The sequence below is a fragment of the Podarcis gaigeae genome (assembly GCF_964106915.1).
Source record: "Podarcis gaigeae genome assembly, chromosome: 8".
Lineage (NCBI taxonomy): Eukaryota > Metazoa > Chordata > Lepidosauria > Squamata > Lacertidae > Podarcis > Podarcis gaigeae.
The window spans coordinates 29,446,394-29,467,657 of NC_139684.1; the positions used below are offsets into that span (position 1 = coordinate 29,446,394).

At 45.8% G+C, this 21,264-nt stretch overlaps 1 protein-coding gene across 4 annotated transcripts in view; it reads left to right on the forward strand.

Annotated features, from left to right (window-relative positions):
- Positions 1 to 20,795, forward strand: part of LOC310849778 (neural-cadherin-like) — a 93,762-nt gene extending 72,967 nt beyond the window's left edge. The window contains exons 24-33 of one of the 4 annotated variants that reach the window (XM_083750416.1): positions 508 to 635; positions 1,385 to 1,512; positions 2,924 to 3,047; positions 4,845 to 5,025; positions 6,065 to 6,231; positions 8,698 to 8,962; positions 9,788 to 9,962; positions 10,677 to 10,921; positions 15,945 to 16,099; positions 19,797 to 20,795. In XM_083750416.1, coding sequence (XP_083606542.1) covers positions 508 to 635; positions 1,385 to 1,512; positions 2,924 to 3,047; positions 4,845 to 5,025; positions 6,065 to 6,231; positions 8,698 to 8,962; positions 9,788 to 9,962; positions 10,677 to 10,921; positions 15,945 to 16,099; positions 19,797 to 20,216 — 1,988 coding nt within the window. In that variant the 3' untranslated portion in view covers positions 20,217 to 20,795. Of the gene's footprint in view, positions 1 to 507; positions 636 to 1,384; positions 1,513 to 2,905; positions 3,048 to 4,844; positions 5,026 to 6,064; positions 6,232 to 8,697; positions 8,963 to 9,787; positions 9,963 to 10,676; positions 11,950 to 15,944; positions 16,100 to 19,796 lie in introns of those variants that run through there. The other 3 variants (XR_014567081.1, XM_083750417.1, XM_083750418.1) reach the window with 3 other exon arrangements.
- The last annotated feature ends 469 nt before the right edge of the window (positions 20,796 to 21,264 follow it).

The following is a 21,264-nucleotide window of genomic DNA, read 5'->3' on the forward strand; positions in this document are numbered from 1 at the left end:
AAATGGGAGGAGGCATATTTGGGAACAACCCTGCAATCCTAACTCCCCCCTTAACTTGAGAGTAAGCCTCATTGAATTCAGTCTGACTTATTTCTAGGTTTTTGGATTGTGCTATAAGTCTCTACACTGGTAGGGGAGGACCTCAGCCTCCCTCCTGTGTCTAACAGCAGCTTGGAGGGAGGCATTTTGATCGGGAGTTTGGAATCATGACTCTGTGCTTTCTGTTGAGCCTGAATAAGGGTAGAATAAGATCTGAATAAGATCTAGCTTTTACTCACAAGTAGCAGTCCCTGTCGTGTTTTGGAAGGGAACAGGACACAGAAGGAAGGGAACAGAAGGAATCCCAGATTTACTATTTCTTAAAAGAAAGGTTCTTGCAACTGCAAGTGACACATTTTGGCCCTGATTCAGGGGCTTAGAGTCAATGCAAACTGCCTCCTTGCTTCCGTCCCATGGCCATCATGGGTCCCAATCCAACTCTGCGCTTTTCTTTCTCATTCATCATAGAGCTTTCCGGCGGGACTCCAGTGCTGAAAGTCAACCATGGCCTGGGCACTGTGGAACTGCACCTGCCGAGTTATGTGAACCTCACAGACAAAAGGTGGCACCGACTCGAAGTGAGAAGCAGCCGGCAGGTGAGTTGCCCGTGCAGCACCTGATGCGTTTGTGGGCTCCTGGTTTATACAAGGAATGCACCAGGAAAGAAAAGGAAGAATGGAGAAACTCATGAACGCAGCCAGAAATTATTTTAATTGATTTATGCAGACTTGGTGTACATTGCAAATATTGGAATTATTATAATTATTTTAGACTCATAGACTTGTAGAGTTGGAAAGGATCCCAAGGACCATCTAGTCCAACCATGTGCAATACAGGAATCCAACTAAAGTATCCTTGACCAGTGGCCATCCAACCTCCGTTTATAAACTTCCAATGAAGGAGAGTCTACCACCTTCCGAGGGAGTCCGTTCCACTGCTGAACAGCTCTTGCTACATTTATATCCCAATTTTGTTCCTAGGAGCTCAGGGCAGGGTTATTCCTCCTGCCTTTTCAAAAATCCTCACAACAATCCTATGAGGTAGGTAAAGCTGAGAGGAAGTGACTGGCCCGAGATGATGCCCCTGACTGAGCTAGATGGACCCCCTTTGGCCTGATTCTGCAGGCTCTTAACCATCCTGAGTGTGAAGGATGCCCAACTGCAATCAGTATATCTATATCTGGATTCTGTGGCTATTGCTAAGTGTTGACGTTCTGTAGGCTTGTCGCTTTTATTTTCATTTCCTCCTGTTACGTCTCGTTTTCCAGTTTCATCTTCGAAGAGCCTGAGGCTGCACATGAGAATCTTTCCATTTTCTTTCCACTTCTTTCCCCCCCTTGGCACAGGATGTTCGATTCACCGTGGATCACTGTGGAGCTGCAGTTGTGTCAGAGATAGAAGGGGTAGGAAAATGGTTGTCGACCGAAGACCGAACAAACTGTGAGGTTGTGGCCTTTGTTCCACAGTCAAGGAGGTAGCCTTTACATTACTTTCCAAAATTGGAATATCTATGTCTTTATCTTTATATCTATAAAAGTACTTGTCAAGATGAAGCCAGAGGTTCACTGAATCACTTCACTAAAATCATTTACAGGTGCTTGTGTAGATTTAATCCTTCCTGCGCAGAATTAGGCACATGGAGCCCTACTGGATTCTGTGCAGTTTCAGGTTACTTGACCACCATCCTGTGCAGGGGAACTTGGAAATAAGCCCCTAGGAGCACAGGGAGATGCCATTCTGTGTAGTGAAGCTGCAGACATTCAGGAGGGAGGGCTTGTGAAGGGCAGCACTGTTCCTTGAATTCCCAGAAGCAGAAGAGGGCTATTGATGACTATGCTTTGCTTCCACAACCAGAAGCAGCAGTGCTTCTGAATACCAGTTGCTGGAAGCCAAAAGAGGGGAGAGTTCTCTTGTGCTCATGTCCAGGTTGCAGGTTTCCACAGGCATCCAGATGGTTGCTGTGAGAACAGGATGCTGAACTATTGGACGGATCCAGTGGGGCTCTTGTATGAACCACACACCTGATTACAGCAGGGCAGATTCACCCTGATCCTGCGAAGTCACTGCTATGTCTCCTTTCTCCTGCACCAGAGCTCCCCGACAGTCTACCTTAGGGCAGGGGGAAGGCAGCGGCGGTGGCAGCTGTATCAGCACTTTGTTGCTGGAGAGGCCTCTAAGCCGCACCCTTCCTCCCCAGGAAGAAGGTGATGCTGCACATGCTGTTCCTGCTGAAATAGGAGGGCCTCTTCAGCAGGAACAATAGAATGAAACAATACTGCAAAGGGAGATGTGGCTTCAGGTTCTGGTAGCATCCACGTAAGTGGGAAAAGGCACTTGTAGCTGCTGCCCCTTCTGTTTCCCCCTTACCTGCCCAAAGGTAACTTTCCTTGTCATCAGGCAAGGGAAGGGGAAAGGCTGCATTACTTCTTAAGCACCTGTGAGGGATGTGAATGTGCTCATTTGGATCATGCGCACCCCACTGTGGCTTTTGTGCTGATTTCCTTGGAATGGCACACAAAGCCCTACTCTCTGTTAGAGTGAACAAAGGGATGCTCATCGAGTTCTGAATAAACACGAATAGGACCAGGCTATGCTGCCGCTTTTCCAACATAGAGACGCAACATGTTCGTCAATTACTGAGCACATTTGCAATGTCTTTCCTGCTATCAGTTAACTCCTTCTGACTGCAAGACGCTTTTGACTCAGGGGAGTTATTTCCTTGCAATAGGAATAACAGCTTCCATTATTTGGGGAGCATTTTAAAAACAACAACAACAACAACAACCTGGTGCTTGGTGTACCCACTCTGTGCTATTGTCTGTGTATATTTAGTGGCATGATAATACTAACATTCATCTCTTATTTAGCACATCTGTGTTTTGAAGGTACTTGAATATGAACCAGGTCCTCCAGTTGGGCGGAGTAAAAGAATCGGTTCCATATTCGTACCCCCAGTTGCGGCACAAACATTTTACCGGCTGTATCCGGAGTCTTGTTTTGGACACTCACGTAAGTGGCATCACTGGCATCCGTCTCAAGAGAAAATGGAGTGCACCTCTGGCGGGGGTAGGGGAATCAAGCTGCTGTGTTAACAGCACCAAAGTGACCTCCCCAGGGTGCAAGCCTGGGCAGTGAGCATGGAGCTCCTGGGCTGCCCAGATGTCAAGACCCCACTCTCAGTCTCACTGATGTGGTCCAAAGGAAAGCAGACCGATATACTTGGCACCAGCTTGGCTGCAGGAGTTGCTGGAAGGAGGTGTACAAGGTGCCATCCAACTGCCTTAGGGACTCCCCTCTGGAGTTCACTTCTTAGCCTTTTCTTCTCCCACAAGGCAGCAGAGGTCTAGGATCAGAGGTTTCCTTCTCCTAGATTGGCTACCTCCCCAGATTGATTTGCCTCATATGCCCCTCATTTCTCTCTACACCACTTCCCTCTATTGCATGTGCAGAATCATAGAAATATAGAATTTTAGAGTTGGAGGCGACTTTCCCCATACCTGCGACTTGAACCTTTGAATTGGTGATGCCGCCAGTAATTGAATCTGCAGTCTTTTGCATGCCAAGCAGGAACCCTGCCCTTGATCTATGGGACAAAATTCAGGGGTCCTTCTGTGCACAGTAGAAGGAAGCATTTTCAGCCCCCAGTGGTGGGGTGGGAAGACTGGAAAAACTAATTTCGTGTGTCCACGCGTGTGCACACACATGTGTGCTTCAGTGTGTACGTTGCACATGTCGGTGTGAGTGTTTGATTGCATGTGAGACTGGGGGAAAGGTCATTCCTGACTGACCTACCTAGGCTGTTTACCGTATTTTTCACTCTATAAGATGCACCAGACCACAAGACGCACCTAGTTTTTGGAGGAGGAAAACAGGAAAAAAATTATTCTGAATCTCAGAAGCCAGAACAGCAAGAGGGATCACTGCACAGTGAAAGCAGCAATCCCTCTTGCTGTTCTGGCTTCTGGGATAGTTGCGCAGCCTGCATTCGCTCCATAAGACGCACACACATTTCCCCTTACTTTTTAGGAGGGAAAAAGTGAGTCCTATAGAGCAAAAAATACGGTAATTGTTTCATTGGAGTTTGTTTGTTTGTTTTTCATAAGTGATAATGCTGTTGCTGGTTGAGCGGCTATCTAATTCACTGGGGGCAAGGCTATTTTTGGTGTTCTTTTATTCCTGGAGGAGCTAAGAATCGTAAATCAGCTTCAAAGGGAATCCAATACCTGCCTCTCCAGAGTCCTCGGCGTTTATCTACACAGGTTTTAAACTTCATTCCAAGGCTTAAAAATATCTTTTTAACCTTTTAAACTTTTGGAAGTTCTTACCACTGCTTAACACAACTGTTCATTATTGCCTGCCAACAAACAAAACCCACTTTGTTTGATTGACTGCTTGCTTGCTCAAGAAAAGGTGGGGAGCAAGCTTGAGGAGACGCTAGCAGATAGTGCTGTCGCTCGTATCATAGATTTTGTAAAAGTGGTTACCCGAGTTCAGTCACTGCACATGCAAGCAGATAAAGCATGTGAGACTGTATATCTGGTGTGTGTGTGTGTGTGTGTGTGTGTGTGTGTGTGTGGCCTGAGGGTTGCCTGACCATCAGTGTTGCTCTTGCAACCAAAAGGGTTTGCCACCCCTCTTTTAGAGGCTGTAACTACATATAGTGCTTGTGACACTAGGGATTTGGTAGCTAGTGTGTTCAAAATGCAGGGAAGTTGCATTTTCCTGGGAAGGCGGGAAGCCAGAAGTCCATTTCAAAGTTCCTCCTTTTGCAAGCAGCCTTGATGCTTTTTCATTTTTTGTTTAAAGGTGTATGACCTTGAGTCTCCAGCGGAGTCTCTGAATAGTTCTCCTGGCTGCACCTGGACAGACGGCAGCTGTGAAAAGATGGGCCCCTCTCCCTGTGGCCTCCATGGGCAATGCCTTGGCGAGTGGGACTCGTTTACCTGCCACTGCCTGCCAGGTTACTATGGCTCCAAATGTGACAAAGGTGAAGTCATCTTCATGCATTGTTCGGATAGCGCAGTGTATGTTTTGCAGTGCATGCAGCTGGGTTTCCCTGTAGCTGATACAACAATGGCCATTGACTAGGGAAAGGGACTCTAGGGTCCTACAATGTCCTGCACTGCCCCCAATCCTTCACACCATACTCCCGTCACCATGGTTAGGCATTATGACTGGCCACCATGAGCCATGGTTAAAATTGGGGCAGGAAACTTTTGGTCCTCCATATGGTGCTGGACGCGGGTGGCCCTGTAGGTTAAACCACAGAGCCTAGGGCTTGCCGATCAGAAGGTCGGCGGTTCAAATCCCTGCGACGGGGTGAGCTCCCATTGCTCGGTCCCAGCTCCTGCCAACCTAGCAGTTCGAAAGCATGTCAAAGTGCAAGTAAATAAATGGGTACCACTCCGGCGGGAAGGTAAACGGCGTTTCCGTGCGCTGCTCTGGTTCGCCAGAAGCGGCTTAGTCATGCTTGCCAATGACCCGGAAGCTGTACGCCGGCTCCCTCGGCCAATAAAGTGAGATGAGCGCCACAACCCCAGAGTCGGCCACGACTGGACCTAATGGTCAGGGGTCCCTTTACCCTTTACCTTTATGCTGCCGGACTATGACTTCTCTCAACCCTAGGAGCCCACTGGCTGTGACAGTGGGCATGTTCTTAACTGAGATTTTGGAACCTGGTGAGACCACTTACTTTCTTTACTGCCTGGGCACTCTGAGTTTTTTCTCTGTGTGGTTTTCTTGGAGCAGCTCTCATGCAGTGGCCATAACGTTGTGCCTGTTTAGCTAGAGGCTGTTTTTGCTTGCTGCAGACAACCAGGCTACTCCCCAATTACAAGTCTGAACTTAATATGTAATGTTGATAAGTCTTTTAGTGATATACTTCAGCGTCCCATTTTCCATTGTGAATGATGTGTATGTATGTATGTATGTATGTATGTATGTATATTTATATCTATATATAAGCAAGCACCTTTCTGTTTGTTTGTGTGTATAAGAAAGCACTTTTCCTTCCCCAATTCTTCCAGCTGCTGAAGAATCTTCATTTGGGCCTGGGAGTCACATATGCTATCAGCTTCCCTTCTCCATACCTGCCCGTAGAACAGTAGCAGATGCCATGATAAGGATGCGAGAGCCCAACGGTATCATCCTGAGCATGTCTTCCCGCAACAAGGATGAACACATCACCCTGCAGGTAAATGAGGAGTGATGGTCAATGTCAGTTCAGAGTTAATTCTCTTCTGAACCAGCGAGCCATAGATGGAAAAGGTCTCTCTCCTGATGCAGTGTGCTCATCTTTCTTGCTTTAGAATCCACCTGTGCCCTTGATTTTTCCGTTTCCACACACTCCTTTCTAGAGAAATTCAGAACAGCCGTACTGTTCCGTATAACATGAATTTATAGAAATTGCTATGGTTTCTAAAGTACCGTAGAGTCCTCATTATCAAAGCTTAGGGCCAATGGACACCTAAGTTCCTGCAAGCTGGTTTGCCATCTTATGAGGAAGTGTTAGTGTCAACCGGTCCATAAAGGTGTGGGGACCAGCAGACGTTTCCGTAGCTGAAGATGTCTTTTTTACTCAGCAGCTGTGATTATAGGGATGGGCTGCTACCCCTTGGCATGTATAGACTTGTTCCAGATGGACTTTCTTCATACAATCTTGTACCTGTGTACAAAACTTATGTTGAGGAAATTGAGAGCAGCTGTATTCAGATGTCATGATGCACCATGGTTTGTTGTCATAGGAATGAACAAAAATGAGTATCAGGCTGTCATACATTCACCACTCTACTCTGGCATGGTCATGATGGTTTAGAAAGCTTCTACTTCCATTTTTTTAAAATTTCCTGTGGCATTCTGTGATTAAACGTATGATAAATGGGTTTACTCTTAGCTATGATTTGCTTGAAAGACTCCAGCTTCAAACCATGGATGATAAAAGTTTTAAACCATCATTAAGGTTAACCACATTGTAGGATTCGAATGGAATGCAAAGCTGAGCTCAATCAGACTCAGCAACAAATGTTTCCCAACTCCTCATGGCCAAGGCTGGGGTGAGGAGGGGGTGCCAAAGACTTGTTTTCATGGTGTTAAAGCACAGTTTATCTTGATGCCTGAACGTAGCCAATATGAACTGGTCCTCAGTCAGTGGAACTATCAAATTATTCTAATACACTCTGTCTCCCTCTGCTGATATTGGAAAGTTCACTCCTGTATAATGAGCACTGCGGTTTAGGTGACTATCTCATTAATGGAATAATTTGGATGGTCTCCCCTCGGCATGCTCTGCTAGTAAATGATGGTTTGATGCAGTGGTGCAGGGCTTCTGAGAATGAGGGGACATTTTTGGTAGCTGTTTTGACTGTCCTATTTTGCAGAAAAATATAAGTGAACCCAAGCAAGAGGAGGGCATCACTGAAACCGTTCCCTAGACTTCAGCTGTAGTTACTTGTAGAGCGAGTGAGAATATTTACAGTGATTCACATTTACTTAGTGAGGTGTGTGTGTAAACACTGCTGAATATACAACATTCCTGGGAAGGCACGGAGAATATGCTCAAATTGATAGCACGAAGAGGGTTTTTTTTGTACAATGTGTGGTCAACCTACATAGTCTCCAAGTGATGTTGGAGTAGGTACACATGAAGATAGTTTAAATTAGATAGAAAACCAACAAAGAATCTTGTAGCACCTTAAAGACTAATACATATATCATAATATTAAGCTTTGTTTTTCTTTAAGATACTGTAAGACTCCTTGTTGCCTTTACTGCAGCAGATGAACATGGCTACTTCTCTGGAAATTATTACTCAAGAAGGGGTTGGCGAATGAACCATATGTGTAGGCACTGCTTGGTCAATGTACTTTGTCCAGGCAACAAATTGAATTTTCAAGAAGATGTGTATTTTAACTGCAAATTTGCAGAATGTCTAAGTAGTTCACATTCTTAGACATTTGGGCTGGATCTAGGCACATCAAAAAAAGTTTTAGGAAAACACGTTGTAAAACTCATAATGGGAAATCATGTTGCCGAAGGATCAAACTCTATTGCACCATCTGGTGTCACAGTGTTATAATGCATTTTAAATCCCTCCTTCCAATTTAGCTGTTCTTGGTGTTCAAAATCCTCTGCTGATGCCATCAGTTTGTGAATCCTCCATGCTTTCATGTGACTGCACAACTGCAGCTACTGCTGTTATTTTTATTGAATATGACTCTGCTGAATGGCTAGCTTAAAAGCAGTTACACGAAATGTAAAGGGGTTGGGAAACCCTATCAAAAGAAAACACATCTGCCAGTCCAGAAAACATCTGCCCCCCGTCCCCTAAAACAGACTCCCTATCCTTGCAAGAAATAAATGAACCTTTAGTGCTTTGTGTGTGTTTCCTAGTCAACTCATATTATACAATAACATGCTATAAGAATGCAATGTCAACACTGCAGGGAGATCATCCCACTGAACTCATCACGAGAAGGAATGGGAGCTCTCTAGACTGATTCTGGGTTTGCAGATGTGCAACACACACAGTTGTTTAATTTGTGGAGTTGTTTCCCCTGCCCTTGTTCTCTTCTTCAGAATTACCCAGGGCCTTATTGTATTGCATGCAAAAAAATAAAAAATAAAACAAAATGATTGACACCGATTCCTGGATTTCTGCAAGGTGGTCCAGGGGTTCTTAGCAGTGTCTTACAACCTGGGAGATGGAGCGGCTGCGGTGAGCCTCCCCTCCTACCAAGTGGATAATGGAGAGTGGCATCACGTTTCCCTGGAGAGAAATGAGAACGAGTTCATTCTTCGCCTGGATGGAGGAGGCGGGAAGAGAGAAATCCTGAAGGCAGCCGGCGCCTACAAAGAGATCATAATTGATCCCAACAGCTTGGTGGTTGGCAACACATACCCTGCCAATCAGAGCAGCAGTTTCCAAGGTAAAAAGAAGCCTGCCTGTTATCTTGGATAACTGTCCATCACGGGGACTTAGCTATTAAAAGAGCTATGAGCCGGCAATGGAGCAGTGCTCACAATGCTTTTGTGTTAGCATTTTGCATCCGTTGCTCTTGCTTTTGTTATTTCTGCACGGCTCCGGAGCTGGAGGATTTAAAAGGAATGAAGAGACTTAAGGTGACAGTTTCCCACCCAGCTTCTGGTTATTTTAACTTTTCATTCTGTGGAATCTTAGCTAGTGAATACCTTGTGGAAACTGAGGGAGGCGGGAAGATAAATGTAGAATGATAGCACCCCTGTTTTGCTCTGAACAAAAGTGTATTTTTCTCTGGTGGGAATGCCAGAAACCCAGGTTGGCAGATTTGTGGAATGGTAGCCCTTGGAGGTTGAAGAGCTTATTGGGAAGGCCGCCTGTTGGTTAGCACCCATGATATTCCGTTAGCCTGATCCAACAGACTCCCCTTACATTTGTGTGTCCCAACAACATTCTCCAAGTAGAGGGATGGAGAAATCCAGTTCAGTTCGCATTTTAATGTGAATCGACCTTATTAATTGCACATTCCAAAACAATATTCAAACCAAAGCACGGCCATCCTCCGAAATTTGCACTTCTCCCGATTTTGCAATGCAGTTCTGTGGCCCAGAAGGGGTTGGGTAGGTGGGATCTGACCTGCATCTCAACTTCTCCGGCTTCAGCCTGTTGTTAAACGTAGCACATAACTCGGCCTTACAGTGCTGCGACATCTCTTTCAAAAATAGCTCTTGATCAAGAGCTTTCCACATCAAGTCTGTTTTGTATTTTGCCATAGGATGCATGAAGGATGTCAGATTCAATAACTACAGGCTACCTCTAGATTCTTACCCTAAGGAGCTTGTGCTGAGTGCCCAAGGAGTGAGAAAAGGCTGCCTTTCCGAAGCTTGCAAGAGCAATCCCTGCAGCCAGCAATTCATCTGCATTGACTTGTGGATGATGCATGAGTGCAGGTAACAAATCCCCCTCAGTGAAATCAGATAGTGGGAGCAGCCTGCCCGTCTAGGGCTTGAACAGAAACCCCTCATATTTGGTGGGAAGGGCTAAATATTATTTGAGCAGTAGCCCCTTGTGCTTTTTGATGTGCTGCTCCCAAGGCTCCTCCAACTTGAGCGCAGAATGGGGGAGGGGCACTATACCTTCTTCTGTTACTCTGGGGCTGCAAAACGGGGGATTTTCAAGCATGCTCCTGATGACTGGCATTTGATTGATCTCCATGTTTTTCGCAACAGCTTTTAGGGTTCCTTCATTCATCTTTTACTCCCACTTTCAAATTGGATCGTCCCCATTGTTGCACAAGTTTGATACGCACAAGTTCTGAGGCATCTGATGAAGTGGTCTCTTGATTTGCAAAAACATGCCAGGATAAATCCATTAGTTTTTAGGGTGCTACTTTCTGCATTTGGGGAGTTTTTTTTTTTAAAAAAATATCCCCCCCTTACCACCCAGTAAACATTGCTGGAATGCAGTCCTGTGAACTGGGCCCATTCCAGGAATCCAGCTCAAGAGGATCATCTGTGAGCAAATTTCATTACATTGGAACTGGCTCCTACTGAAGCTGAAATGAGGGTGTGAAATTAATCTGGATTGCGGCACCCTGGAGCTTTGCTTGGGCCAGCAGCGAGGTTAATGCCAAGGAGTTTGATTTGCCTTCTGTGTCTTTCCAGCTGCCCTCCAGGACACATGTTGGTGGAGAACATCACCGGCCGGCACTGTGTTTACACGGCATGCGCTCAGAGGCCCTGTAACTTTGGCACCTGCATCTCCCAGTCGGCAAGCAAGTTCCGATGCCACTGCCCCGACGGCTACTCCGGCCGCAACTGTGAAATCACACTAGCCATCTTCCACAAAGACGCCGGGCTGAGCTTCAGCTCCATGTTTGCCATCTGCATTTGCTTCCTGGCCCTACTAGGTAGTTACGGCAACTACATCTTGTACTACCTTTGGTAATGAACCATAAGCCGCCTTCTGTGCTGCTCTGGATGCTCGCCATGCCGGCTAGTTGTGAAGACGCCCACTGGATGATGCCTTCACTGTCTTGTCCTTCATTCTCTCTGGCCCATCATCATCATCATCATCATCATCATCAAAGACATTCCTTTCTAGTTTCATCTGCATCTTTATTTGACTCATCCCTGGGAAAGGTCCTCATCTTTTCCATTCTGTTCTTGCTTCGACATTCCATTGCTGAAAACTGGCTCAGAAGGGACAAAGGGGAAATGAACATTATGACGTTGACATTCTGCTTTGCTCTCTTAAGAACAGGCTTCTATAGTGGCTGACAGTGAGTGAAAAGATACCCATAATAACATGATAATGAGGTTCTTTCAAAAGGCAGCGATGGCTTTTAAAGGCTTGGGGTATTGGTGATGGTGATGATCGCAAATGTGCTTCTTCCTCCTGATGTTCTGTGTTGCTGCTGCTGGTAGCACGGCTTTCTAAGCTGCTGCTCTGTGGAGAGCGCAGAGGAGAATTTCTGCTCTCAGACATGTCCCATGGCCAGGGAGGACAAGGTGTGTTAGCCTCAGGGAGGACACAGTGCATCTCCTTGCACTGGCAGCCGGATCGTTTGCAGACCCTGGCTCTTCCTTCTGACAGGGAGAGTCTTGATGAAGGGTCTGGTGATGGAAAGTGTCCATTTCTTAGGCCTTAGATGTTGCTGCTTTAAGAAAAAAAAACCCCAGCTCAAAAAGATTTATCTAGTCTAGCATCCTGGTTCCCAGACTTGCCAACCAGATGCTTCCAGGAAGCTCACAAGCCAGACTTGAAGACCACAAGTAGAAGGGTCCTGGCTCAGTGCAGAGAATCTGCTTTGCATGCAGAAGGTCCCAGGTGGAATGCCCAGTGGCATCTCCAGGCAGGTCTGGGAGAGAGACCCCCCCCCCGAAATCCTGGAGACGCACTGCTAGTTGGTGTCAATAGTATTGAGCTGGATGGACCGAGGGTTCACCCCCCCCCCGAGCAACTGGTAATCAGCAACATGCTCTTTAACTGTCATGGACAATAGCCGTTTATAGATGAATCATTCATAAATTTGTCTGCACCCCTTTTATAAAGCCATTTAAGCTGAGTGGTTCAGGGAGGTGTGTTTCCTAGGGTGCAGTGCAACATGAAACCGATTTCCCAGCCAATGTCCAACGATGCCCCCCGTTTTATTTATATATATTTATTTTATTATTATGCAATTGTTTACGTTGAGTCTGTTATCGTTGTTACTTGCTGTGGCACACAGCACCTTCAAATTTGCAAAGTGCTTTTACAATCTTGTTCATCTCAACAAGAACCCCGTGGGATTCACTACTGTTCTTCTCATTCTGCAAAGGTGGGCCTGAGCTCATGGCGGAGGGTGATAGTCACATCTAGGATTCCTGTCTCCAAAACTAGTGCTCTGTCAACTGGATCACTGATTGAGACAGCCCTGCTGCCAAGGAAATGATGAGTCTGGTTAGGTGGTTTGTATCATAAAAACCCCAGGTGAAGCATCTGAGGTCAGAGCGTCAGTCCACATTTACAGTCTTGGTTAATGCAGAACCGCCTCCTGAAATCCCGCATCACGACACGGGAAGTTTCTGCTAAATTGCGCTTTCCTTCTGCAGCGAAAACTCTTCCCTAATTTCACGTCTTTGCCCAGGGCTCTTTTGAAGTCATCCTCGTGAAATTGCAGCTACTTGGAAAAGTAATTGCTTCCTCTTTTTTTGCTGCTGTTTGTTTGTTTGCTGTCACTCATATTTTAGCATTTTTGAATTTCCAATGCATGAATATATTTGCCATGCAAACACGGGACAACAGGTATTTGTAACTAGGTCAGAATTACTTTCCCGAACTGTGGGGAACCTCTGCTCTGTAGGAAAACAAGGGAACTGGTAGCAGATGGAAAGCATTTCTGCTCTGAAGTTTAAGCCCCGTGTTTCCATGAGGCCACACTGTGCTGTAATTGGGTTTGGGGAGAACACGCCCCCATGCTGTGCAACAGGAGGCAGAAAAGGTGTGCTTGGGACAGTGTTAAATATCGCTCACAGCTGCTGCAGCCTTAGTGTGCTGATAGGCTCTTCTCTGATAAAGCTTGTTTATGACGGTTCAATGTAAGCTTCCATTGACTTTGATGCACATTGAAGCTGGCTTCTGGATGTAACACTTTCATCCAGTGGCGCTTTCTGACAGGCAGTTACAAGAGGAGTTGCTCCTCTGAGAATTGTGCATTCGGAATACAAGAATGAAAGCATTTTGGAAGAAGCGGAGCTTACATCCAGCATGATATTTCTCTTTTTCACAAAGAGGTTTATTTCTTTGTAGTGAGAAAAGGCCTCCTTTTGTGCTGGGAACAGGAGATTGAAGCCAAATCCTCTCCTTGGGGGACATGGCTGGGTCAGTTAAATACTCTTGAAACTGGGCTAGGGCTCTCTGTGTGTACGTGGCTCTGTTTACAGGCCACCTTTGCCTGCTGTTTTTAGTACCCTTGATGGTTGCTGTGGGGTGGTAAAAATGGCATTTTGTAGGCTCTTCTGAACTGGCAAAGAGCATGTTTTATTCAGGCCATTTCTTTTCCAAATGTGTGTATCTCAGAATCAGGATGCAACACAGGGTCATAGTAGTGGGCTCCAGTTTCAGACGCTGTATATTTCAATCACTATCAGTCTTGCAGTCTGAGAATCATAAGAATGTCCTGCGAACAAAGGGGTGCTTTTTGTTTTAATAATCACTGAATGTTAAAACTTGAGATTACCATTGTACTCAGTTAGCAATTGCATGAGTGGCAATTTTAAAGAAATAGAGCCCAGTGTGGTTTAGGAACCTGGCAGACTGGGTAGGGGTGTTACCCTTTTTGCCTGCTGCTGTGGTTCTGGTCCAGATTTTTTTTTGGGGGGGGCTATTTGAGTAAAAGCTCCCCTTGCATGGGGAATAGGAACTAGTCTTTCAAAGCAAATGGCAGGTGGCAGTGGGTGCGGTGGTAGGGCCCCCAGTCCAGGTCAGGACTATAGCGGAGCCAAAGCCCTTCTGCTCTCTCCACCAGGATTTGAATTACTCTTCCCTGCTCTGTAATTTTAATTTCTAATTGCATGAAGGGCATCTTGCATTCTTTAGCCTTAGAGAGCACACACCAGTCACCTTTGTCATAGTATACTCTGGATTGCCAGAATGTAAATTTCAATTCAAGTATGTGAGAGGAGTCGCATAGTTAAGAAAAAGTAAACAAACCCTGTGCCTGAATATATATTTTTTTTCTAATAAAAATGTGTCATGTGCCTCTTTGTCTATGTCCTGTTCATCACTTCCATTCATTTTCATTGTTGTTTGTTCCATAGACTGTTCCTCATTTTGTGTATTACATGTTTACTCAGAAGTAAGACCCACTGTATTCAATGGGGCTCCCTCCCCCCTGTAAATGTGCATCGATAGGGTTTGGATTTACCACATGCCCCAACAGTGGACAGTTTCAACTTTCAGCATGCAAGGTTGAATCCAGACTAACATCTGGAATGCAAGCAGGAGAAAGAAGGATGACCATGAACAGGATTAGGTGAATTGGTGGGCGGGAGGAGCATGAAGCCATAGTTAAAACAAAGCAAGGTTTGTGAGCCAACAATAAACTGTGGCTGGCAGTAAACCAACCATAGATAATCAGTTGGGCAGGATTCCTCCATAACCATAGTTTAACAAACCATAGGTTCGTGTTATATATGAGCTAAGCCACTGTAGACAAGACTGAATCCGATGGATCTGTTGTCTGATGTAGTACCCTTTGTTCCAGGTTCATAGGGTCTTCCCTCCGCAGGGCATTAGCTGGGCAAGGACACCCAATCACATGGAGGTCTCATTCTTGTGATCCTCCTTGGGGGAGAAAAATTACATTGGGTCGGGCTTTCCTATGAGCAGGCATTGCTTTGAAGGCTCACATCACATTGGAGGTGAAGGTGGAGGTTGCACAGTGGCTGCTGCCAACCTGTGTAGGAACTGCTGGCATTGACATTGACCCTCCCCACTGACCTCCATTCTTTCCTTCCTCCTCCTCCCTGATGCATCTCTCCTGTTTGGACAAGGCTTTGCCGCCACAAGGACGATACAAGATCAGATGGGCTGCTGCTATCATGTCCAGCAGAGATGGCTTTTATGGACTTGTCATGAGTTGTTTTTCGCCATTTGCATTGTCTGTCATCTGCATAGTAGCACTTTGAGAGTGCAAAGTGCTTTGTAATCTTCATGTTATTCACCCTCAGTGACAAACATTACAAGGTAGGCTGTTATTATTCCTATTTTAACCAAGAGAGATTGAAGGTGTGAGATAATGTACCCAGATGCATCTAGCAATCCTCTGTGCCACCAGTTAGTTTTTAAACTCAATCACTCTTGAATCCATGCTGGTCTTTAATAATACAGCCCTACATATATTTAGCTCTAAGTGCACTCACTTCATGGGATGCTCATCCAAATTAGCATTCCTGGGCTTGCAGGCCAAATGTGGGTGCTTAGCTGCTGCTGCTGCTGTTGCTGCTGATGCACCCCTCCTCTGGCTATTACTCACCTTCTGACTGATTTACTTTTATTAATAGCAATAAATCAAAAGTAGAGCTAAGTCCCTGCTAAAACTAGCTGCACTTATTGGATTGTCTACTTAGAGTTCTGAATCTGTGCACGCTTAAATCAGCAGAATCCCATTGGCTTTGGTAGGATTACTGAGGTGGTGCTTGTTTGAGAGCAGGGATTGGGTCTGTTAGCCTGAGACAAAGTAGTTTCTGGACAAACTTGAACTGGGGTTTAAATGTTGCACCCTCCATGTGAGTCACTTTCAAAGGTGACGTGGCAGAGGGTGGTGGTTTCAGGGATATTTCAGATGTGGCGACCTTCCAGCGCATTAAGTCCTAACTCTCAAAGTTCTCCTTTTTAATGGTGCATTTGGCCTTGGTTTCTAAATAAATGCTCTTCGCTTTCTCACCCAGTTCTGCTCAGCGGTGTCTTCCTGTGGACCCGGTGGAAGAGCCACAAAAGCATGAACGGAGGAGTTTACCACGTCACCACCTGCCACGATGACTTGGAGGACATTCGAGAGAACATCCTCAACTATAACGAGGAAGGGGGTGGGGAGCAGGATCAAGTAAGGCTCTTTCTCTGACGGTTGATCTGACGTGTGCAAGGAAACTTACACTGGAGGAAAGACCATTGCTGGCTTTGCTTTGATAGTACAGCCTAGACTTTGAAGGGACTGTGAAGGCCATGAAGTCCAACCCTATCTCAACGTACCTACGGCATCCCAGACAGATGGCCATAATGGGGAAGAGAGAGCCCATGGCAGGGGAACCGCCATGTACCAGGCTCACACCGGACAGGGCAGAAGTTGTGTAGGGGGCAGCTCCCCCTCCCAGTTAATTTTTGTGCACATGTGTGGTGGTTTTTCTTCCTAAGGGAAGGGGGTTCACTAGGCCAGTTCCAGGGACTAGTGTAGTTTTCCCATACTGGTGGGGGTGGACTCTTGGTTGGAGGTTTTTAGGCAGAGGTTGGAGGATGCTTTAGGGCTTGGACTAAATAACCTGTGGGAGGGAGTCCCTTCCAACTCTAAAATTCTGTAAATGGCCTTTGGATCCTGTGGATCAAAGGTCTCCTAGCATGCCCCATTTTTCTCCCTTGCATTGTTGGAACAATGATAGCAGAGTGGAAGTGGCTGCAGAGATGTCTGTGGTTATAATGACTCAAAGGACAGACCTCCCTCTCTGCAGACCGGAGGTCGAGATCCACTCCTGTCCCATGGCCCCTGCTGGAGACCCATAGGATTTTGTCCAAAATTGTTTAATATTATCTTCTCTCCCTTCTGGCACTCAGAAAAGCACATTTCAGTTTTAGCAAATGGGGCATATATCTCCCCTCCACCCCACCAGACCTAACATTTACTCTGTCCTGATTGCAAGTCCTTGCAACGTTTTGTAGAAATGCTCAGTGAATGTTGCTATCTTAGTATTGCCTCAGATAAGGCTGCAATCCTGTGCCAACTTGCCTGTGAGTAAGCCCCATAGAATTCAGTGGAACTTACTTTTGAGTAGACTATGTATAGACCTGCACTGCAAATGTATTACAGCATCAGTCTCCAAATCATTTGAACCAGAGACATTTCACTAAAACTGCCTGGGAGAAAACATAGTATAAAAAGTCCAGAGAAGTCAGTGAGCTGCAAACATTCTTGTTTGCTTACCTGCCCACACACACCGATGTCAATTAGACCTGCAACTTTTTAATCAATCTGACAAAAAGATGACCCAGTTAATCATGAGGAAGGGAGCAGGTTTTGGAAGGCAAATCAGTATTTTTTTAATACAGTGGAACCTTGGTTCTCAAACGGCTTAGTTGACGAACAGATCGGCTCCTGAACACCGCAAACCCGGAAGTGTTCTGGTTTGCAAACGTTTTTCAGAAGCTGAACATTCGGTGCGGCTTCCGCTTGAGTGTAGGAAGCTCCTGCAGCCAATTGGAAGCCGCACCTTGGTTTTCAAATGGTTTCATGAGTCGAACAGACTTCCGGCAGGGATTAAGTCCGAGAACCGAGGTACCACTATAATACCTGTGGGTGGAAGGCCAGGAAATATGCTTAAATAATAATAATATTCATACTCTTCGAAATATATAAAAAAGTAAAAAAATTGTCCAGTAGCACCTTAGAGACCAAGTAAGTTTGTTCTGGGTATAAGCTTTCGTGTGCATGCATGAACCATGCAGATACCATGCACATGAAAGCTTATACCAAGAACAAACTTACTTGGTCTCTAAGGTGCTACTGGACAATTTTTTTTTTACTTTTTTATATATTTTGACTGCGTCAGACCAACATGGCTACCTACCTGAATTCATACTCGTGTTGTTATTATGGCTGTCACTATTATTATTAGGAATGTTAAATGGACTTATAACAATTGCTGGTGATAAGCACTGTCTCAGAAGAGGAAGCTCCTCTTCTGTCTTACGCAGGATGTCGTTGGGTGCTGTGCAGCTCAGTTTTCTTTTGCTAGCTAATGTGGGAGGCAGGTTGGGACACTGATGGTGGAGGGGAGGACTTTAACTGCCCCTCCTCCCCATGGTGCCAAGAGTAGACATGGACCCTTTGCCCCAACCGCCCAAATTTCAGTCGGGATCATAGTACAGGTAAAAGGTTAAAGCTTGCAAATCCTGCTTGTTAGGCTCCCCTTGGGCATCTGGTGGGCCATGTTGAGAACAGGATACACAACCCTCGTTGCTTTTCTTCCATTTTTGCTTGGCTGGGATGTGTCCTTGAATTCCTATATTCCCTCTTAGGTGGAGAACATAAGAGGGGTGGGTCGGTTGTATGTGCATGAGCATGTGTAGAAACTAACTTATTACACAATGGTAAAATATGCATTTATTGCTCCACCCACTTTTGCCTCTAGCCCTGCCCACTGCTGGAATGTGGCCCTCAAAACATTGGCTAGAAGGGAATGTGGCCCTTGGGCTGAAAAATGCTCCCTACCCCTGTCCTAGAAGGACTGTGTCCTAGGATGACGTCTGTGCAAATTCTGCACCCAGAGTAGGATTCTGCCCTTCCAAAAAAAAAAAAAAAAAAAAAAAAAGGATGTACGAGTTTAGTTTGAATTTTACACTTGGTATTTCCTACTAGTGGAATGCAAATTTCCTCATTAAAAAACGGAGGAAAAAAAGAAAGTTGAAGGTTTTGATAAATTTCCGTGAACATGTTTTAAACACTTTAAATGGATATTTATCTTCAAGGTGGCACACAGCGAGCTAAGTATACAAATCCTATTAGTGTTTAATAAGATTAACTCCCTCTGCAAATTGTAAAGGGGAAAAATAGGTTTACCCGAGCAGGGGATCTATCTTGAGGAAGCAGGCATTGTTTATCTGACATGTCAGGAGCTTGGTATCTGCTCCTTTTAGAAAGTAGCAAGATGAGCCCAAATGATTCAAGGGTAGTTTGTTTCTACGGCGCAGGGTGGATCTCCACATCCATACTGCATTGCTGCCTGTGACGAAACTTTTGCAAGTGCAGGGAACTCCCTTGTATTATCTAGAGAGGCAGAGAGACCATCTATGTCCAATGCCACAGAAGCTAAAATCTTTGCTCCGAAGAAACAGTCATGGCTTCCCTCAAAGAATCCCAGGAAATACAGTTTGTTAAGGCTGCTGAGGATTGTTAGCAGACCGGCTCTTCCCCACACAGAGCTACAGTTCCCAGAGTGGTTTAACAATCAAAGCCTCCTTCCCCGCTCACTGCAAGAAGCTTGTAAAGGTAAAGGTACCTGTGACCATTAGGTCCAGTCGTGGACGACTCTGGGGTTGCAGCGCTCATCTCGCTTTAGTGGCGAAGGGAGCCGGCGTTTGTCCGCAGACAGCTTCCGGGTCATGTGGCCAGCATGACTAAACCGCTTCTGGCGAACCAGAGCAGCACACAGAACGCCGTTTACCTTCCCGCCAGAACGGTACCTATTTATCTACTTGCACTTTGACGTGCTTTCGAACTGCTAAGTTAGCAGGAGCAGGGACCGAGCAACGGGAGCTTACCCCGTCACAGGGATTCAAACTGCTGACCTTCTGATCGGCAAGCCCTAGGCTCAATGTTTTAGACCACAGCGCCACCTGCGTCCTATAGAAGCTTGAAGTTGCAGCAAATGGGGCCGGTGTGCAGGATGGTCACTGGGGCTGAGGCCAGCATGCATCTTCCCTCACCCCATGTTGTAACACCTTTCCAGGAACAGAGAATGAATCCATAAGTTTGTGGCTGGGTGCATGCGACTTAAATGTCCGATGCTGCTGTTGATGTCTTCCTCCTGCAGGATGCTTACAACATGGCGGAGCTCCAGATGTCCCTTCAAACCAGCCCAGCCTACTCCCTTTACAAGAAGAAAGGAAAGCGGGCAGAGCTGCAGAGTCCTGTGAGCTGCGACCTCCCAGCCAGTCCAAAGGAGCAGCTGGAAGCCCTTTCCACAGGACTGGGCTCTTCCTTCTCCAGCATTGACTTTGGATGCTACCTTTCAGGGGTGGTTAGAAACATGGACCAGCTGCACCACGCCCTGCCCTGCGATTCCTTGCAAGTCTTTTACACGGAAGGAGAGTGTTCAGAAGCCAGCAGCCTAAGTTCCCTGGGCTCCAGTGGATGGGAGGAAGATACAGCCTACGGGGATATGAAAGAGTGGGGGCCGAAGTTTGAAAAACTCAGCAAACTCTATTCTCATGCAGAGTCCGATGACGGTTAGGCTGCTGAACTCATCTTTGCACAATGCTTGAAGGTCCCTTGTGGTGTTTTGGGTTTTTTGGGGGGCGGGGCGGGTAAAGGTACTTTTAACATTTGATAAAGTCAATCTCTACTGAGATACTTCAAAGGCACGGCTAAGATGGAGACCAGGTAGCCCAAAAAGGGCTTTAATTTTGGATTGGGTGTTTCTTTGGACACCCCCCCCCAAAGAAAGACATAATATACATAGATCATTGTCTTTTGAAGGCTGAGAAAGGACAGAATTAAACTAGAGTTGGAGGCAACCAAAGAACCATTGCAGAAAGATAAAAATGTAAAGAAACAACATCTGTATTGGTTGCAAGAACAGGTGCTTTGTCCCTATGACTTTTTCCATCTTCATAGTTGGAAGCAGGAGACTGTCTCAACACTTTGCAGGGGCTGATAACTGGCCTGAGTCTTGTGCACCTCCTGCAATAAGTTGTAAAATCTGTACCTTGTGGTTTTTAATCAGTGTATCAAGTTGGAATGAAGCTTCTTTCCTCTCAAAATTACTAGAAGAGCCATGCTACGGATTTGGCAATAACAGTCCTTTAACTTGGGGGTGTGTGACTTGTTTTCAACACTCCCAGAAGCCCATGCCTGTTACTTGGTTAAATTCCTGTGTTTCCTTCCCCAGATTCGGAGGGAACACCAACTTGCATCTGGGCATGACACACTGAAATTAGTCCTTTGTGGGTTTTTTACCTTCATAAGACATGGTTTTTGCCACCGAAACAGTCCAGATGAGAAATTGTTCCCCAGAGTTGTTGATCTATGTGTGGTTCCAAAGACTTCAAAGTAAGGATAGCCATAAACAACCAAATATTGTTGTAGCAGGAGATGGCATATTTGACAGATACAATATTGTGTAACATGCAACCAGCTGTGGACTTCCTGCTAGCTGCTTGGTCTATTACCTCTGGACTTACCTTGCAATGGGGCATTTCCTTCCTACTTCATAAGATTTGCAGAAGTACAAAATCATTTTTTCTTTTCTTTTTTGAGGAGGGTGAAAAAACGTTAACGGG